Source organism: Corapipo altera, unplaced genomic scaffold (assembly GCF_003945725.1).
Source record: "Corapipo altera isolate COAL_440 unplaced genomic scaffold, ASM394572v1 61044, whole genome shotgun sequence".
NCBI classification, from domain to species: Eukaryota; Metazoa; Chordata; class Aves; order Passeriformes; family Pipridae; genus Corapipo; species Corapipo altera.
The window spans coordinates 219,747-241,073 of record NW_020885018.1 but is presented as its reverse complement, the minus strand read 5'-3'; the positions used below and the strand labels follow the sequence as shown (position 1 = coordinate 241,073).

Here is a 21,327-nt window from a genome sequence, read left to right as displayed (position 1 = left end):
GTGAGCCAGTTTAATCCCCCAAACTCGATTTACACAACAGAGCATAATAACTACTTGAGAGCATCTTGTTCTTCCCCCCGCAGCTCTACAACTTTTGGGAGGGTCGTAAATAGAATAGAGTCTGGAAGGGTTAGCCATTTGAACCTGGTGAAATTTCTCTTCCTGCCCCCATCCCCGCGTTCTAGCAGCGTCTGTTTTGAGACTTGGCTATTCTTCAGGCGGTGCTTTTCTATTAGGGGCTTGGAAATACTGGCATGTGCTGGGAAGGCAGTCTCAGCAGCAACTGTAAAAGAGTGCGTGCCTACCCAGCAGTGCTTGCTGTTAGCCTGCAAAAACAGGGTAACTTACAAATTAACAGATGATTGAAAGGATGTTTTAAAAAGTTTAACGTACCTCACTTTTTCTTTGTGGATACGTGTGTCAACCGTTTGTTCAGGCTATGAAAGTTGAACAATAAAATCCAAGGGAGGAAGATAGCGTTCTTTGTTTGGCTGTTATCGGTACAAATTAATTTTTTAAGACAATAAGGTGCAAAATTTTTCTGCCTGGACTTCTAATTTGTTTTACAAGTATTCTCACGTGGACTTAGCAAAAATAGATCTTGAAAGAGGTACCTGCTTCACAAGGTCAAAAAAGGTTGCTTTTGACATTCTTCATGCATGTACGCAGAGGTTATACATTACAGTGTGCTATTTTTAACAGAATTTTTCAAGTGTGGCTTGTGTGTAATTTTTTGTTCATCTGTTATATTGAATGGAAGGCATGCTAGTAAGTTGATAGAAAACTTATTATGATCACCAGCATTAATTTTATAACTTTTTAGTCTAAATTGTTTAGTCTAAATTTAGAACTAGCAATTAGCAGATTGAAACATAGGGTCTCTTAAAAAGGAAATTCAAGGTATATATTATATAACATCCTAAAAGTAGGAACCAGATAATTATTCATTTTAAATATCTGAAAATCATTATCAGTAAATGTGATTGCTTAAAACTAGCAAATGCTTGAAAACTTAGCAAGTTTGAAATAATTCAGAGTGTAATTGTGTGTGTGTAAGCTTTTGTACTTCATTATTATTTCTCTTCTTAGTGATGTATTTGGCCTTGTTTTCTCATTTATAAGAAAAGCTTTGCAGCAAAATCTCAGGTCAAAACCCCATTTTCAGTTGTAGCAAGAATCATACCTGTAAGTGAACAGAGCCTGATCTATGCTGTTTTCATAGGCTTCTGAAGCAGTAGGGTTTTGATCCCGCACAGAACACTTGAGTTTTGCTCTGCAAGTGTATATAAAACTGGTAAGTTCTAAAAGCAGGCATCTCTTTGCTTTTCCCATTAGTATGATGCACAATTAGCTTTTTTCCCCCACAAAATAATGTACTAGTTCTTTTTTATTCTGCAGCAGGTTTCATCTTCACTCCTAAGAATAAGAGGTAATGGAGACTGAACAACAGGAAGAGACCTTTACCAACACAGAGACAAATGGTAAATTTTTTAAAGGGCTATTTTATTTTGGGGGGATTAATTTTTTTGAGTCTTGGTAATTCAAACTATTTTGGAATGCTTTAACTTTATCATGTTTTCTTTAATCTTTTAAGTGTCCTGTGTGGTTTTACGTGATTTTTTTATCATGAACATGTAATTTTTCTGTGGGAGTATTTTAGACATTGTTTAAGTATCTAAAAGTTATAAGTAAAAGATTTAAAAATATTTGATAGCTAAATGCTCAGTACTTGTATGGAAAATGCGATCGTGTAAAAATACTGTCAGGCATATCTATTACTGCATTTTGTTTATTGCAGTTATTACTTTGAAGGAATGTGTGTGTATATATATGTGAAATATATCTAAATATTAACTAAATGAAAAACCTTTTGGGCATAATTAGTGAAGAAGACTTAGAGCATTAGTATTGAGTTGACTAAGGCCAGTTTTTCAAAGTGATTTGAAATACTGCTTTCCTACTGTTTCACCAGTATTTCAGTATTGGACAAACTACTTTTGATCTTATGGGCTTTAAGGTTTTCCCAGTTGTAAAAGAAATACTAAGTAGGTGATGCAGCACTGTTGTAAACAACGTTGTAATTTTATTCACTAAGTTTGCAAAATTCTCATTCCAACTGTAGTTCGTAGATTTGAATGAGTCTTCAATAATTAATTGATATGTAGAGTGATGTTTCTGTGCTATATATACTCAGGGTAGATGTCAGAAGTTAGCACTGGGCTAATAGCAGGGAATGCTTCACTAGGAATACAGTGCATAGCTTGATATACAGTTTTATCGTGACTTCATAAATTAAATATATATTTGTGTTTTCCCCTCTACGGACCTGTCTACAGGCAAACGTCCTGCAGAAGATATGGAAGAAGAACAGGCCTTCAAAAGATCTCGGAATACAGATGAGATGGTTGAATTGCGCATCTTGCTTCAAAGCAAAGTATGCTTTTTCAGTATCACTCTGTTCCTGCTTATACCATTATTTAAGACCATGGTAGCAGTGTATGTTGTGGTGCATGTTTAGAAAGAACGTGTGCTTTACTTAAAATAACTTATTAGGAATATTTGTAAGCATGATAGTAGAAGTGTATCACAATGGTATTACCTTCCATATTTTTTTTCAAGGATGAGTCTAATGATCTATGGGACTTCTCTGATTTAAAAAAAAATGCATTAATTGAAAAAATAAAGAAATAAAATTAAACCAATTCTCATGTTTAGGTAGAACATAATTGTTTCCAGAGGACCGACTGTGTATTAGTCTTTAGAAAGCAATTAGTTTAAAGAATGATCAGCTTATGATTGTAAATTAAATGTAAGAGGCAAGATGAGGGCTTCCTCAAGATTCCCAGATTTAGTAAATCTACATGTATCAACAGGAGGAAATAAGGGAATAATGTTTCACGGATTGCAATTGCTTCATTGACTAGTATAAATTGTCACAGTAAAATTGCTGTTTATGAATCTCCTTTAGTGTTTCCAGTTGTTGCAGATGTTTGTGCTGTCTGGAGTAACTCAGTCTTTTGTGTCGGGGTAGGGGAATGTTACCTTAGCTCTACATGGCATTTCTGATGAATAGTCAAGTTATGTGGAGTGCTGCAAAATATTTGTGGTGGTGTTAGCATCATATATGAACTGCATAGTAAAAGCAATAATTTTGCATGTGGTTCTTGAAATAGTCTGGTAAGGAATTAGTTTTACAATTGCCTCTCTTGAATATCTGAGTTTATTCCCATTGATTTTAGCAACTGGAGAGTAGCGATTGTTTATATTGACTTTACATTCTTCAGACCGTATCTACTTGAGTGGTCAGTTGAGTCACATAGGCTTCAATCAAAAGTAGCATTTGGGATTATCAAATGTTTGGAGTGGGAAAGTGAAATTTGCAAACATTAAAAAAAAAGTGATCAAATAAATTGGCAAAATCCTTGATCTACATAACATGCATGAAATCCCATAAGATATTTTTTCAGTCATACTCTGAGATGGTTGGGACCCTGAGCAACCTGATCTAGCAAGTGGCATCCCTGCCCATGGCAGGGGGGTTGGAACTAGATCTTTAGGGTCCCTTCCAACCCAAACCATTCTATGTTAAACATGACAGATACCAGGATAGACCTCTGTGGTACCCCACTTCTTACCAACCTTCAGGTGCGGTAAGATCCAGTAACTTACCAATCATCTAACCAGGTTTTTATTCATCTGCTTGTCCAACTATGATTCTATGAGAATACAGGTAGAATTGATTAGCAACTTAAAATTGAAATTGTATTGCTGAGTGTTTTTATGTCTTTCCAAAGTTCAGTGGTAAGAACTGTACTGACTTTTTTTTTTTCCCCATGGTAAAACCATGTCAGTTTATGTTTTGATTTAATTTGAACCTTTCAAAAGCAAAACAAACCCCACCCTGCCCCTAAATGCATCCCACAAGGTAATGCAAAAATAGACACATTGTTCTTAGTCTTCGGTTCAAAAATGTAGTCCGTGTGCTGTATTAGCATAACATAGCTTCTGAAAACTATTTTCCAGAATGCTGGAGCAGTGATTGGAAAAGGTGGCAAAAATATTAAGGCACTTCGTACAGATGTGAGTATACATGAGTTTGAATTAATTTAACACCAATTCTTTCAGAGCATTGCATTGAAAACTTGATTGCTTACATTTCTGGAAATTGAGAAATTCAAACCTAGACAACAATAATCTAATTATAAGCCATTTATAATTGTTAGAGGAGATAGCTTTAATTTTTAAATTTGTGTTTTAATTAAAGCCCAGCTCAAGTTATGTGGGAGGAGAGGTTTATATGAAACCTCTTTGCTTTCAAACAGGGTACCTCTAAATTACACACTTTAAATAACATCTTTAATTAGAAATATTGGCAAAGCTTAAAACTCATAACTATAACATTTCCCATATATGTGAATCAATTATAGTCCTATTAAAAACTATTGCTGGTGGCTGCCTTAACCCAGTGATAAAAGAATTCTTTAACTTCCTTTAAAATGAAAAAAACCCAAAACATAACGATCCATTTGGTTTTACTTTAACAGTGTGGACATAAAGCACAAAAACATTCATGTTAAGGTTGCATGACTTAAATACAGGTATAGAACAGTAAAGAAACGTTCCACTTGGAAGCATTTTTAAGTGGTCATGACTTATTTACCTATTCATATTTTATATGGGTTGACTCTTATGATTAGACATGTTCAGCGTAAATGTTATGTATTTATAAAACTTGGCAATGCTTCTTAAATTCCATTTGTTTACACTTATGTGCTTAGCCTCGGCTACAATTTTGACAATTTTTTCAAGTAAGACTGTATTCAACACAATATTTGCTAATATATCATCACAGAATCAGTTCCATCTAAGTTCACAAACTTTAGCAACCAGAATTGAGGATTAAGCTGAAATGGTCAGGAATCATACTTACACTCACTAACTTTGGCAACTAGGGGCTTTTTTGTTTAAGTAAATAAACACATCACCTTAGTCCAGATAATTTAACTGGTCTGGAATACTAACTTTCCCAACTTGCCCAAGGTTTCAGTAATATGGATCTCAACAGTTTTTGTGCCTACGTTTATGAGATGACCTGCTACTGAAACATCATTGTTAAAACATAGTTTAGTCAGATAACTCGTGAAGATCCATACTGTTAAGCCATAGTCAATGTAGCAATCCATTATTGTGTTAGTCTTCAGAACAACTTAAACTTGCTTCATTAACTGAGAGTAATAAGTATAGTTTGTATTAAATTAAAATTTATTGCTTTTCCCCCTTTTCCCTCTCCTTGTTTTTTTGGCCATATATCTCCGTTACCCATGTACTGGATCGACTTGCCCCTGCGTTGCCCACCATGACATGACGTTGGCCCATCCGCCCCTGAACGCCCATGTGAAAACCCTGGTTGGCTATGCCCAAAAATGTACTCGTTGCCAAACGGGTACCATACTTGACAACTTCTGATTGAATGCCCATGCCCAATGCCAACATCCACGAACGCCAATGACCAATGCAGTACAATGCAAGTGTTTCAGTCCCAGACAGCAGTGGCCCCGAGCGGTATGTCCCAACAGTTTATGCCTCACTGCCTAATTAGAAAGAGAGAAATGTATTTTATTACCTGCCTTTGATATAATTAAATAGCATCCCCTTATAGACCGTGTATTGTTTTTTTAAAGTTTTCTGTCTTATTTTCCCCATTAAGTCTTTTTGTCACTGAACTTTTACGTGAGTTGGCCACCCAAACAATCCACTAATTTTATTTCAATAGAAAAAGAACAGCTTCAAGTGTTGTATATTCACTGCATTATAAATCAAACTGTTTCAAGAGTCTCTTGCTCTGGTCTTTGTGGCCCACCTTTCTCCCCCCAGCATTGTCTGTTCATAATTATTTCTGATAAAACACTAACTCTAGTTTGCTTTTCTTCTCATTTGTGTTACATTTCTTTTTGTTTGTGGGGTTGTTTTTTTGTTTTGGTTTTTTTTCCCCTTGTATTTATATTCCATTTTTTGCAGAGCCCATTAGTAATCTAATTTCTAGCTGGTGTTTCAACCTTACTGCAGATATAATGTTGACCACTTACATATCCCCACTTTTTCTATAGAAAGGTGTACTAGTTTAACCAATGTAATGGCAAGGGTATACTAAATTAGTGGTGGTGGGGAAAGTGAATATTCACTCATACTTGCAGTTCTGCATCGATTTCTTGCCTACTTAATCTGTCTGAGCCCTTTCAAAAGCTTTCATGTGCTCTCTCATTCTCTCTGCAAGATCTATCTAGCCTTAAATTCATCATGCATATATATTGGGCATAAACAAAGATGCATGTGTTGTAAATCCAGTGAACAGCTTTACTTTAAATGGGGAATATTAATTGTAAATTCTTCTCTGTAGTCAATCTTGTTAGAATTTTGTATATGATTATGACTACTAAACTTATTTCTGCTACTTTCCACCTTCTCCATGTTTTCTGACACTATGACCTCTAACAGTATCTTGAGTATAAGTGCAGATACAGAGACAATTGGAGAAATCTTGAAGAAGATTATCCCTACTTTAGAAGAGGTATGTCTCTTAGGTTTGATACTTTTTCAGAGGTGTAAATTTAGATTTTAAACCAAGATAATTCTAGATGACTGTGGGCTATTTTTGATATGGTAATTTAGAAAATAAAACCCAGCCTTTTTTAAAAGAAGACCTATAGCACTCAATGTATGTCTTGACATTTTTTTTGGTAGCAGACAGAGACAATTTCTTCTTAGAAAGTTAATATTTGGAACAACCTCCTCCCCTTCAAAACACCTGTTTCCTGACTTGTTTAGTTCCCAAATTGAAGTAACTCTATTGTAATTTCCATTCTGCCTTTGCTTTGTAATCAAGTGTGTTGCACTGTTGGATATATTAAAATTTTATACAACAACAATATTAATAAAAGAAATAAGGAAAGCTAATTTGACGTCACCTCGTGTTGAGGCAAAGTACTTAAAAATATGTGATTTTTATTGTAGCAAATACAGTATTACAGTTCAGCAGTAAATTAAGTCATACCATGCTGTTTGGAGAAAAATCTTTACAAAGAAAACCAAAATTAGTATTTTGATTTTTCAATTATTTTTTCCCCTGACTAATATTTTATTCTTGTATGCATCTTACAGTATCAGCACTACAAAGGTAACGACTTTGACTGTGAATTAAGACTTCTAATTCACCAAAGTCTAGCAGGAGGAATTATTGGTGTTAAGGGTGCTAAAATCAAAGAACTCAGAGAGGTACTGTTTCCTATTCTTTCCAGATTCTGCTTTTATTCTATTAAAAAAAATTAGATTTTTGTGTTCATAAACAGTGAGTGTAAGCATTGTCTGAGACTTATGATCCTTCAGAACATATTTCATACATGAAGTGGCTGTTGGGGATAAAGCCTAGAACGTCTTATAAAGCTTTTAAACATATTAACAGTAATCTTTAAAAATAAAAGATACTTTTTAAAATTAAAATACCATTCATCACTCCTTCTGGAATGAGCTGCTGAATAGACTGTTGGTGGTGTTGGACATGGAAAATGGTTTAGCGTGGATGCATCTCCATAAACTCTTAGTGATGATAATTTAATAGATGTTCAAATATTGCTATAAAAAAGTAGTGTGGGGTGGGTTTCTCTTGGAGATTTGTTTGTTTAGTTTTTTGTTGTGGGTTTTTTTAAGTTTCACTTCCTTGACAACCACTGTTTCCTTTGTGAAGGAATGAGGTTTTGTTTTAAAAAACTAGTGGTCTCTATCAATCTTTAGTGGTTTTTTCTATCCTTTCCTCACATTGTGTCAAAAGCAATTCCAGGTCAGTTTAGGCATAAGCTACTATTTGTGTGGACTGAGGGGAAAGCAAGATGACTAAACATAATCCTGGCAACATTGCTGTCTTGGATCCAAAGAATGTTTTTATGACATATGAAGGTTTATATAACCTGTAAGCTTACAATGAATATGTGGTCCTTTTGCTCATATTTGATTAAATGACCATGTAGATGAGCCATAATTGAAAGATTTCAAAAATTTTTCCTTTTCACTAGCATTTCATACAAACTGATGTCATTGCAGGTCTTAGAAATGTAATATCCTAAGATTAAATTTGTTGTAAGAACTCAGAAACCAAACATTCACTTAAAATGACTAGAAGTTTAATGATTTTGTTTGATCATTTCTTTTAAAATGTTTCAGTATGTGTCTTACCTATTTTGTTTTCAATAAGTTTATAAAATTGTTTAAAATACTTCTATTTGAAGGTTTTGGGGGTTGTTTTTCTTTTTGACAGAACACTCAAACCACCATTAAGCTCTTTCAAGAATGTTGTCCTCATTCCACTGATAGAGTGGTGCTTATTGGTGGAAAACCTGATAGAGTTGTGGAGTGTATCAAGATTATCTTGGATCTTATCTCTGAGGTAATGTGTCTTAAACTTATTCTTTCATTGGTATGCATGAAAGTCAAGATGATTTGGCTGGAAAATTATATCTTTCCATTTCTATTTTGAATTCAGTGTCTCTTCTTCAGTAACAAAATAAGCGTTGGACTGTTAGCACCCTTTGAAATTATTCCTGTCTACTAGAATTGGAGTGTACCTTATTGGAGGGAGAAAACATTTTTGGTTCCAAGGGACTTAGTCATGCTTTACATGTCAGTAAAATAAGAAAATTTAAATTGGGGAGAAATTAAGACAAAGTTACGTGACACCCATCAATAACAGCAGTTTCTCTATCATAGTTAAGCTCTCAGGAAGCATATCACCATCCCTGCCTTACTTATCAGCATTGCAAAATAAAGAACATATTCAGCATGTATAAATTCATATTTATACATTTAATATATTAGTTTAATGAAATATATTTTTTTTTTTTGTTTTATGTGTATGTGTGTCAGTCTCCAATTAAAGGACGGGCCCAGCCTTACGATCCAAATTTCTATGATGAAACTTATGACTATGGTGGCTTTACAATGATGTTTGATGATAGAAGGGGACGTCCAGTAGGCTTTCCAATGCGTGGAAGAGGAGGCTTTGATCGAATGCCTCCTGGTCGTGGCGGACGACCTATGCCTCCATCAAGAAGAGATTATGATGATATGAGCCCTCGCAGAGGACCTCCACCACCTCCGCCAGGTCGTGGTGGCAGAGGTGGCAGCAGAGCTCGTAATCTTCCTCTTCCTCCTCCACCACCTCCTCGTGGCGGGTAAGCTGTTGCATAAATGCATTGTACAAAACTCCAGTTGAGTAACATTTATTGAATTGTGCTCATGTTTCTAGGACTTGTTTCACACTCCATGTTAGTAGTGACTATGCAGGATTGAGTGTGTATTGCACCAGAAAATTTTGAAAAATATTTGAATTAAGTTATTTCTGCAGTATTATCAGGACTAATAGTTCTGTAACTTTATTTTATGTCGTTCAGAACTAGGCCAAAGCATTCAGAAATTGATAATTGTGTGCAAATCATTAAAACTTGAATTACAATATATAAACTAGTTTATAACATGAGTCATGTGCTGCTGCTTTTTCTCATTTTAGGGATCTTATGTCTTATGATCGAAGAGGTAGACCTGGAGACCGTTATGATGGAATGGTAGGAGTTAAAAATCGTTTTGTTTAGTAAATACAGTTAACACTTTGAATATCTAAGGAAACTGTTCTTGAATACGTACTTTTAAGTGTGGGGCATGTGTGCTTCTGATAAACTTTGATATCACCAAAATGTTTTGGCCATACAAATGGTCTCCCCAAGAATACGACTGTTTGGGGTATAAAGAGTATTTGGGATGTGATCATCTGTGTGGTTTTGGTTTGCGGGATTTTTTTTTTTTTGGTTGGTTGGTTTTCCCACCTACCATCAATAGTGAAATAGAAAGTTGGTAGAGCACAGTCCCTTCAGGTTTTATTACCCAGACCTTCTTGTAGACTGTTTCTTTTTAATCAGTGACAGAAATAAGAATTGAGAGGCTTTTCAGATTGAGGAAACATCTGTTGGAAAACATTGTTTTGACACACTGGCAGAATTTGAGAACATGAATAATATCTTTAAAGAGCTCTAGTTGGTCTGGCATATGATTGCTTTTTCAATTCAGTTCTTGTCTTTATGCCGATTTCTGTCTGCAAAAAAATCTACTGTAATTTCAAATGTTTTGGAGCCAGGACCACTGATAAGTTGAATTTTAAATGAAATTAGGTACATTTCAACCATGTTGGGGGATGGGGAGAATTAAAAAAGGCTTAAAGATTACTCTTCCATGTTGTACTCTGAAATGTGACTTCCTGATAGTCATTTATTGTATCCTTTTTCCTGAGAAGAGAAATCATAGGTATCTGGGAGGTAAATCTCTGGTTAACAATCTTTTCTCTTTTTTTTTTTTTTTCCCCTCCTCTGATTCTGTTTGACCTCTTCCTTAAGATGACAGGTTAGATGAGATTATTTTATTTTAAATGAATGAAAGAGAAAGAAGAGGAGCTATGAAATGGGCTACCTAAATGAGATTTACACATCGCCATCTCCTAGGAGGAAGAGGCAATTACTTCCAGTAACATACTGGAAACACATATTAAAAGGATGTCAAAATTGAGGCACCAGAAGCCTATCAGAAATATTGAAAGGAAAGACTTGCACTTAAAATTACCAAAAACAGACACCCCCCCAAAAGTAAACAAACCCACAACAAAACAAAAAAACCCCACAACATAAAACCAGCAAGTTGTCTATGCTACTCAGGATCTTAAGAAACTAGAAGTCATGAACTAGACCTCTAAGATCACTTATTCGTATTTTCATGTTTTCAAAGTTCAGGTTTTGTGTTTTCGTATTTGCAGCTGGTAAAACCAATGTTAGGGCATATAAACAGAGCAGTCTGCCCTTCCTTGAATATATAGTTGAGCAGAGTCTTCAGCATGGGCAATAGTGTGTTCTAGTTCTGTTCCGTTCCATTTAGAATAGAAAAATCTATTTGAACTCTATTTAGTCTGATCAGGTTGGCCTTGGCTTTCTTGACATGACTTTCTACAAATAAATGGGAGTCACCTCTGCTCTTTTTCCATGTTCTGAAAAGCAATTCTATTTCCTCTTCACAGTAGAGACGCTCATGGCTTTGGCTGCTTTATGCATGAGTTTTATAGCCTGCCTACGACGGATTAGTGGGAGGGGGGAACCTCCAGGCCCTTGGGTGCCAGCCCATTACCTGGAAGGTGAATGCTCTTCCCCCCTGCCCCCGCCACATGGCCCGGCAACCCCTTAAGGAGCTCACAGACCACCAGGGAGGGACGGACAAAAGAGGAAGTTTATTGTGGGGTAGGGATTTATAAGGCTTTTAGGAGGGTCAAAAGGGGACCAATCACAAGTTCAGGGTCACATAGAAAAAAACCAATCAGGTAAAGAGTCAAACAGCCAATAGGAAGGGGTTAACAAAAGACCAATGAGAAACACCTCAGGACATCTTCCCAGGACGCTCCTGTGTGGGAGACAAGTCCCTCACAGGGGGTGTCGGGAAAAGGGAGCAGTGACTTTGCAAAAAAGCAAAAACCATTTTAAAACCTGTTTAAACCACCTTAAAAACTTCTGTTTCTATAACATTTGAGCTGTTTTCTTTTTCTTCACTAGTCCATCTCTGACAGGACTTCTTCCATCCTACATATGGCAAATCCATTGCCACACCTGCCTACAATGAGGAGTGCTTTCTGACACAGATCATATTTAATTTTTAGTTTTAGTTAACCATAGTCCCAGTATCCTTAACTGTATAAACACATGAGAAGTCTTTCCATGGATTGTGAGGCTAAAGCGTGAAGTGTCATGCCAGAAATATAAGGTCTTGAGCTACTATGTATTTCATGTAGAAACCATTCTCTAGCAAAACATTTAAATTAAACCAACATCATTGTGGTTTGTGAAGTAATGCAGGGAAAAGGCTACTTTCAGAGAGCAGGACTGCCATTTTACATAAATGCATTAAAAGGCAAGAATAGAGTCTCTTTCAGGACCAACATCTTGGAAATGCTGAATCTACAGAAATCCTCATTTTCTGCCAGTTCTCTAAAGGTGGGAAAGTTCAGTAGTTCAAGACTCGTAAGATGGTGAACCAAGACTGGATGGTGAAACTTGAATTTTCTGAGATGTAATGATACTGACAGCCTTGTAAATTTAAAGATGGGAGGAAAAAATAATTGTGTGTGTGTATATATATGTATATATATAATCTATTCTGAAGCATTTTACTGAAAAACATACATGCATTGTTTCTCTTATTTACAGAGGTATATATTTTAGGCTGTAAGTACTCCAAATCAAATGCCTAGGGACCATAATGGCTAATTTGATAGCTGAGAAAACATGAATACATTTCCGCTATTTCTTTTTTAACACCCTCATCCCCATGGATGCTTCAGATATACAAATGCACAAAAGCATACCAGGGGAAAAAATAAGATGGAAAAGTACATATAAAGCTATTTAATCCCCCTCTCCTCCTTTTTTTGTTTTAATGGTCAATTCCTAATGCTTTCAAAGTATTTTTAAATTGGAGTTAATTGAGAACTCAATCAGAATGTGTGTTGTATAGTGTATGTTCAGATCTCTAATCTGGTTTTCCTCATTTAAATGATTCCTACTACTTAATCATTATATATATATATATATGTGCATATACACATCTGTATTAGCACTTCAATAAAGGTACATACCCTAAAAAAATATTAAACATACTTCATGTTTAAATAGATTTGATGTTAAGGAGCATGTAAAAAAAACCCAAACCCACCACCCAAACAAACAAAAACAACAACAAAAAAACCCAACAGTGAAGGAAAGATGTTTGACACATTTATCTACATAAATACTAAAATTAACAAAATTTCAAATTTCACTCTTCTGGGCCAAGGAATTTGCCATCAGTTAGGACTGCATGCATATTTTTCAATTGCATGTAAAAGGCAATAAATTCTTATTAATACTAATCGCTTTGTTTTATCCAGTTATTGTTTCGTTTGGTTTTGATTTAATTTCCATTGGTTATCAGTCGTAGCTAGCACAAATGAGTCTGTAGAGAAGAAAATTGTTACGTATCTTGTCCTGCACCTAGTATTTTAGGAACTGTTTTTAAATGAGCATTTATATTTTCATAGAATCATAGAATATCCTGAGTTGGAAGGAACCCACAAGGATCATTGAGTCCAACTCTTAACTCTGCACAGGACAACCCCAAAAATCGTACCATGTGCCTGAGAGCATTGTTCAAACACTTCATGAACTCTGGCAGGCTTGGGGCTGTGACCACTTCCTTGGGTTCCAGTGCCCAACCACCCTCTGGTTGAAGAACCTTTTCCTAGTATCCAACCTAAACCTCCCCTGACACAGCTTCGTGCTGTTTCCTCGGGTCCTATCACTGGTTGCCAGAGAGAAGAGATCAGTGCCTGCCCCTCTGCTTCCTCTTGTGAGGAAGCTGTAGACTGCTATGAGGTTTCCCTTCAGTCTCCTCGAGTGACCTCAGCCATTGCTTGTATGGCTCCCCCTCTAGGCCCTTCACCATCTTCATGGCCCTCCATTGGACACTTTCTAATAGCTTTCTATCCTTCTTGTATTATAGTGCCCAAAACTGCACACAGGACTTGGAGTGAGGCCATGCTGACAAACAGTAGAACAGGACAATCACCTCCCTTGACCAGCCAGCAATGCTGTGCTTGATGCACCCCAGAATATGGTCTGCCCTTTTGGCTGCCAGGGAAGACTGTTGACTCATATTCAACTTGCCATTGACCAGGACTCCCAGATCTTTGTGATGCTGCTCTCCAACCTCTTGTATGTTCATCCAGGGTTGCCCCATTCCAGGTGCAGAATCCCACACTTGTCCTTGTTAAACTTCATACAGTTGGTGATTGCCCAACCCTCTAATTTGTCAAGATCTCTCTGCAGAGCCTCTCTGCTTTTGAAGGAGTCAACAGCTCCTCCCAATTTAGTATCAACAACAAACTTATTTAGTATCCTTTCCAGTCCTGTGTCCATTTATGAAGATGTTAAAGAGAAGTGGCCCTAAAATGAAGCCCTGCAGAACCCCACTAGTGACAGGTTCCCAGTCTGATATCACCCCATTCACTATTACCCTCTGTGCTCAACCTGTGAACCAATTGCTCACCCACCACAGGATGTGTTTATCCAGCTGTGGGCTGAACATTTTGTCCAGAAGGATCCTGTGAGAGACAATATCGAAAGCTCTACTGAAATCCAAAAAGATTACATCAACTGGCTTCCCTTGATCAACTAGGTGGGTTACCTTGTCATAAAAGGAAATCAAGTTTGTCAAGCAGGACCTTTCCCTCATGAAGCCGTGCAGGCTTTGACCAATGACTGCAAGGCAGTCATTGTCTGTCAGGTGTTTTTCAATAACTCCAGAATAATCTTTTCTGTAATTTTACCAGGCACTGAAGTTATACTGACAGACCTGTAGTTTCCAGGGTCCTCCTTCTTGCCCTTCTTGAAAATTGGGACAGTGTTTGCCAGTTCCCAGTCAACTGGGACCTCTCCAGATTCCCAAGATCATTCGAAAATCATTGAGAGGTCTTGTCATGACATCAGCCAGCTCTTGGAGTACTCTTGGATGAATCCCATCAGGCCCCATAGATTTATGGGGATCTAGCTGGAGCAGCACATCCTGCACAACTTCAGGGTCAACTGGGAGTTTATCATTCTCACAGTCATTGTCCTCCAGCTCAGGATACTGGGACTCCCTTAGCCTGTCGTCGGTGTTGAAGACAGAGGCAAAGAAAGCATTAAACACCTCTGCCTTGTCTCTGTCCCTGTTTGTGAGGTGACCATCCTCATCCTGTAATGGGTCAATGTTATTTATGGTCTCCTTTTTGCTATTGACATATTTAAAAAACTCATTTTATTATCCCCCACAGTTCTGGCAGCTTCAATTGCAGTTGAGCTTTGACCACACAAATTTTCTCCCTACAACGGCAAGCAGCATCTCTGTATTCCTCTCATGTCACCTGACCTTGCTTCCACTGCACATACTTTCTTTTTTGCCTTATTTCCAAGAGAAGATCCATGCTCAGCCAAGCTGGCCTTCTGCCTCGCCTGACATTTGGGAATTGCCTGCTCCTGTGCCCTTAGGAGGTGGTGCTTTTCCTTCTGTCACCAGAGATTTTAAACTCAATTGCTTCGTGGTCACTGTGGCCAATACAGCCACCAATCACCACTTCACACACAAGACCCTCTCTAGTAACAAGCAACAAATCACGGAAGGCGCCTTTCCCAGTCGACTCCCTTAGTACCTATGCTATGAAGTTCTCATCCATGTGTTTTAGGAATCTTCTGGACTTGTTTGTGCCAACTGTGTGGTGTTCCCAGTTAACATCTGGCAAGTTGAAGTCACCCATAAGGACAAGGGTGGTTGATTTGGAGGTGTCCCTTAGTTCCTTGAAGAATAATTCATCAGCGGTGTTGTCCTTTTCTTAGTGTGCCATTCATGTCGTGTTGCACGTTTAAATCCAGTAAAGGCCTTTACCTTAATAGTAATTCAAGTGGATTCTACAAATTGTATTTTTATAATTCTGTTTATTTTTTTTTTCCCAGCATTTGTTATAGAAGACTGAAGGAAAGAGATGCTATATATCACACTTAAAAAAAAAAATTGGATTTCCAATATAATTAGGCAGTAGTAGCTGTTAGTTTAGCTGTTGGCTATATAAGGTATACAGAAATTAATTAATAAAATATGAGAAGCTATGTCCTTCCTGCTTGACCCATTGTTGACATAGATATATCAGTGACAGTTACTTGTTTTATTAAATGCCTTTTCTGTTTTGTTTTTATGCATGAGAGAAATAGAAGGTTTTGGTATCTGAGAGTAACATCTTTTACTATATAGTACAGTTTCAGTACTCAGAGGTAAAAAACCAAACAACAAACTGTGAGCTTTGCTCTCCCCTTAACTGTCTGACATCCTTTGTGTAAGAGGAATATCTGTTTATGCCACAGAAACAAGGGAAAAAGAAGTGTGACCAGTTACAGTTCCCTTGCACTGAAAGTAAAAGGGAGTGAATCTTGTAACTGGTCTATATTGTGTACTTTTGAGCCTTTTTAAGTAGTGCAGAAAAATGTTTCTCTATATTGGTATGTATGTGTTTGTTTACTAAGTTACCTATAAACCTCTTTAACATGAACTTAATATGCATACATTTCCTCTTTTCCTTCCATTATGTTGTCCCTGGAAGATGATGCAGTGTCATGTGGATGCCTGTGATGACATGCAGCCACCAGAGTTGGTGAGTGTGCTCATGCTTTTGACTGGTTTAATAGTTTATTCTTGAGGAAAAAAATTGAATTGGTTAAGTGATAACTGGAATTTCTTGAGATTGAACATAGTTAGTGGCAGCTTGCACCTACTGAAAAATCCCTAAAACTGTCATTCTAACTCAGGTTATTGGCAGTTTATGTCCTGAACAGTGAATCCTATACAGGAAGTTGTTTCGCAATGGAAGCATGCATCAGCACAACCAAGAAACTTTTCTGTTGTATTGTCTCTTTTGTACCCTATTTTACTGTTCTAATTTGTAACTTTCACTGTAACTCTTGCTTTTTCAGCACCCTGTAGGTGCATCTATTTAGGAATATGTCTTATGTTAACTTCATGTTGTGTTTTCCCCTGTTTCAAATAAGGAATGCTAAAAATAATTCTTTACTTATAGTTGTGGATAAACTTGTGCATTACCTATCCATATATATTTGAAAGTATTCCATTTGATTTGTGTTTATCAAACTTCTTACTCTTAGGAGGTTTAGGAAGGAAAGTTCAAAGGGTGTCAGCAAGTGTTTATGCTGTCTAGAAGATGGCAAAGTGCCACCAAATATTAAATGTTAGTTCCTAGCTTACATAAACATTGCAGTTAGAATTATTCATCTGCTGTCAAATTCATTTGCTGTCTTGTAGTCTGGGGAGGAGAAGCAGTGGAAAGGGTCAAGAAAAGGATTCTTCATTAAAACAAGTTAGCCCAAAAAAGGCAAAATATCAGCAGAAGTAGGTAGAAGAGTATGTGTGTGGAATATGCAGCTCTGATCAGTCTGAATTAAGTTCTAAGCAGTGTCCTTCACTGTTTTGTATTTTGCACTCCACTACAAGCTCTATACTGTTGTTTTATGGTCTGTATTGCTAAGCAACGTGATTAAACAACACAGGTTGCTTAGAAACAGATGACAGCTGGACAACTTTTTCTGAATAGCTTCCATTTTGATGTGACTCTAAAAAGCTAGCAGGTAAATATATTTTTGGAAAAAGTCATTGCATTACAACTTCTGAAAAAAAGTAGTTCACACAGGTTCCTGTATTTCTGTGATATCAGCTGAATTCTAGAGAAGCGTGCACATCTATTCTCTGCTTCTACAGGAAGATTAAAATGAGTGGTTTTGCATATAGAAGGCATTAAATTAAGCACTTGATACCAAGTACTAGTCCTAAAAATAAAAGCAGTCAGGAGTGCTGCATTGCAGTGATTTGGATTTGGTATATGATAGTTTTAGCAGAACAGTAGTTATTAGTGTCATGACTGTCCCTCCTAAAATACAAAGGATTGTAGCATAGTCTGAATGGAGAGACAAGTTATTAGAGTTGAATTGGTTTTTCCTTGAGATAATAGACGGAGTAGAAAAGTTGACAGTTACCAGGTAAATGTCTTTTCCCAAACTGAAACTTTCATTTCTCCTGAGCTGTATAGGTAGTAGTAATAAGGCTGAACTCTGATCTTTTGGTTTGAGTGTTAGTTTAGTTCAAGGGTCAGGAGTAGATTAGCATCAAGAGCTGTTTACCAACTGAATTGGTAAGGTTGCTTGGTAAATTGGTATGCCTGGATCTTAATGACTTATTCTTAGAGTTTTTAACAGAGCAAGCTAAGAGGTTCTTGTGAGATATTCCCCCCCTGCCCCCTTGTTCCTGGTCTCTCCTTTTCCCCACTTTGTCTTTAATGACATTTAGATTAAGGTTGTGGATTAGGATTTTTGCATAAAATTACAGTATGATACTCAAGATGAAAACATGTTAATGAATCATGGCTGGTTTTACTATTTAAGGTTTTTCTTTCTCTTTTTCTTATAGTTTGAGGGTGGCTCTGGATATGGTAAGTTTTTATAGAGAACTTTGACATGCACTTCATTTAGTCAATAAGAGGCTTGATGCATATGTTTAAATCAGATTATTCTTACACAGGGGGCCGTGGTTCATATGGAGATCTTGGTGGACCCATCATCACAACACAAGTAACGATTCCCAAAGATGTAAGTGAAGCTGGCTTGCTTTCTGCTTATATTTAAATAAATAAATAGAAAATCACAGCCTTTTCTTAGGCTATGTAAGTAAATCAAAAGTATTTGGGATACTTGACAAGTACTTTTAATATAAAACAAGTGTTTCTAAATCATCAATAGTTTATTCTTAAGGATATTTGGTTTGTTTTGACTTTAGAGATTGCACTGAACTTTTTTTAATTCTTAATATTCAATAATAGAGATGGTCTACATAACTTGTTTTTACAAACACTTGGTTCTTCCGACTTTATTCCACCTGTGTTTATATAATATGCATTACAGAGACTGTTTTGAGGCTATAAAAGAGTAAGCTTCCATTGTAACTCTTAAAACTAAATGTGGATGGAAGCGACTTGAACAGTACTGTGCAGAGAAAGTTATATCAAGAAATGAATGCTTTATTTTCTCCCCTAGTTGGCAGGTTCTATTATTGGAAAGGGAGGCCAGAGAATCAAACAAATACGTCATGAGTCAGGAGCTTCAATCAAAATTGATGAACCACTAGAAGGCTCAGAAGATCGAATAATAACTATTACAGGAACACAGGACCAGATACAAAATGCTCAGTATTTACTGCAGAACAGGCAAGTTGAAGCTTAATGCTGTCCTTACTGTCATTTTTAAACTGACTTCCCTACTACTACATTCTAAAGCTCTTCTCTGCAGTATAGTTTTTAGAAGGCAGGATTTAAGTAACTATTGAACCTAACTTCTCTAGTGGTAGTTCTGCCTTGATTCTTTTTTCTCTGTTCTAACAAAAATGAAAATTCCCTCAAAACTAATCTTGATGGAAGACACCTTAGCCAAGCAGTCCTCTCATTTCTCTGGTGAAAATTGCTGCAAAAAAACTACTTGTAATTAATTATATAGAACCTGTAGAAAATATAGAAGATTTCAGTCGATGTTGGTCTAGTTCTGTGTGGAAGACTAGTGATTTTGTTGTTTTTAGATAACCGACAACAAATCACAGTCTGCCATATGGCACAGACTATGCCTCTACAGGACAAGTTGAAATCAATTGGTGCTGTTATGCAGCATTTCACACCTTGCTAGCATTACTTTCTCTTCTTCCAAATATTAACAGTTTTGGACTTAGCTTGCTTAGTTTTGCTTTAATAACATGTTGACTATCATAGCATTTTTTAATGTTTAACTTGAATGTTTGGCTTTAGATTACTAACATTTAAATGTGCTTAAAATAATTATATGCCTGTAATTATTAGTTGTTAAACTTTTAAAATTATTTACTTTTAAAAGTATTGTGGATTTGTAGTTTAATCTTTAAGAATGCCATTGTAAATATTGATGCGAGATGTGTGGTCAATCATTCTAATATATGCTTTTTTCTTTTTCTTTTATAGTGTGAAGCAGTATGCAGATGTTGAAGGATTCTAATGCAAGATTATTTTTTCTTTTTTATAGTGTGAAGCAGTATTCTGGAAAGTTTTTCTAAGACTAGTGAAGAACTGAAGGAGTCCTGCACCTTTTTTTTTTTTTTTTTTTTAATATCTGCTTCTGTTTAAATAGCGAACATTCCTCTGCTTCATAGGTATTCTGCATTTGAGGTGTAGTGGAATCTGCTTTTCGCCAGATGTCATGTTTTAGTTCGTTACGAATATTTGGGGGAGGGAAAGGTTGCACAAGACTAATACTGAAATTTTGAAACAGCAGCAAAGAGCGAATTTTATTTTTGTTCAGTGGTGGTAAATCATAATGGGGTTTTTTTCTGTAACTATTGTGAACACCCTACTTTATGTACATTGTTTTTTTTTTTTTTTTTTTTGATGGGAGGGGAGAGGACTGGTTGTTCACATGTCCCTGACATCCTTTGAGGGCAGTGTGTAGAATGTAATGTTTTTTTTTAAAATGTATTTTATGAAATAAATTTAGTGAACCTATTATTGGTGGTCATTTTTTTTTTATATATGTAAGGTAATATCTAAAATAAATACACCCTTTTTCCCCCCACACACAAGAAAATGTGTAAATGAAAGTTGCTATTAAGCTTGCTCTTCTGCTGCTTTGATATAGATGGAGTTACGTGTTTTTGGCAAATTAAAGAAACAGTGTAAAAACAGTGGCTCGGCTTTGCTATTTGGGGAAAAGACTTACAAAAATATTATTGCAAACATTGCGTGAAATTTGACCTTTTTTCATCTTTTTGGTCCTCTGCAGTACATATTTATATAGGTGACATATAAATAAAATATTTTAAAACTTTGTGATGCCACTGAGTTAACAGTGGGTTAAATACACCTGGTTCTACACAGCTTGCTTAATGCAAATAACTTTAAAAATAGCAGTTGAATAGCAATTAATAAATGAATTGTACTTTTCAGAACTCTCATTTGTGTAAGATAGAAATTTGTATGAATTGACAAATTAACAGTATCTAACTTGATTTTCATTGTATACAGAACTTAAATTTGTTTGGTTTCCCTGTTGAATTCCATAGAAAATATTTGTGAGAAATTAAAAAATAAAGTACTTCTGGATATTTTTAATGTAATACCTTGGCATTTGTATATATAGTTTACAAGTTTTAATTTCACTTGCTAAATAAAAGCAAAAAAAAAAGAAATTCAAAAGAACTTTGTAAATCTGAATGCGATTGATCCAGATTAAGTGGATTATTTCACTTTGGGGAGGTTGTGTTGATACTGAAAAGCAGCAGAAACAAACTCCTTAACACCAATTTGTAGGTGTTAAAAAGGGCATTTATTCAGCATGCTGGATGTTCGGAGGATAGCTCCTCTAATCGAACGTGCCAAATGACAGACAGGGCTTTTTATTACACATACTGTTTACATATTCATTAGTTATTCTTGCTTACTTAATACATATTCATTAGTTTGCTTTACATAGTCACACCCCTTTTGGAAGTCCTTCTTTGGTCCTTCCAGGTCTTTGTTGTCTTGACCTCAGTTCTTGAGCAGGCACAGCATCACTGTGTTTCACCACAAAAACTGTAAAGTTTATCTTGTTTGGGTACACAGACCTTAGT

At 36.2% G+C, this 21,327-nt stretch overlaps 1 protein-coding gene across 1 annotated transcript; it reads left to right on the top strand.

Moving 5' to 3' along the window:
• The first annotated feature begins 1,432 nt into the window (after positions 1–1,432).
• Positions 1,433–19,840, top strand: LOC113959005 (heterogeneous nuclear ribonucleoprotein K-like). Its single transcript, XM_027667691.1, has 14 exons — positions 1,433–1,489; positions 2,336–2,434; positions 4,024–4,080; positions 5,519–5,562; positions 6,496–6,568; positions 7,159–7,272; positions 8,309–8,437; positions 8,914–9,221; positions 9,557–9,611; positions 16,241–16,291; positions 18,115–18,136; positions 18,211–18,293; positions 18,738–18,907; positions 19,685–19,840. The coding sequence occupies exons 1-14, from the start codon at positions 1,433–1,435 to the stop codon at positions 19,716–19,718; spliced, it is 1,296 nt and encodes a 431-aa protein (XP_027523492.1). The 3' UTR covers positions 19,719–19,840.
• Positions 19,841–21,327: the final 1,487 nt, after the last annotated feature.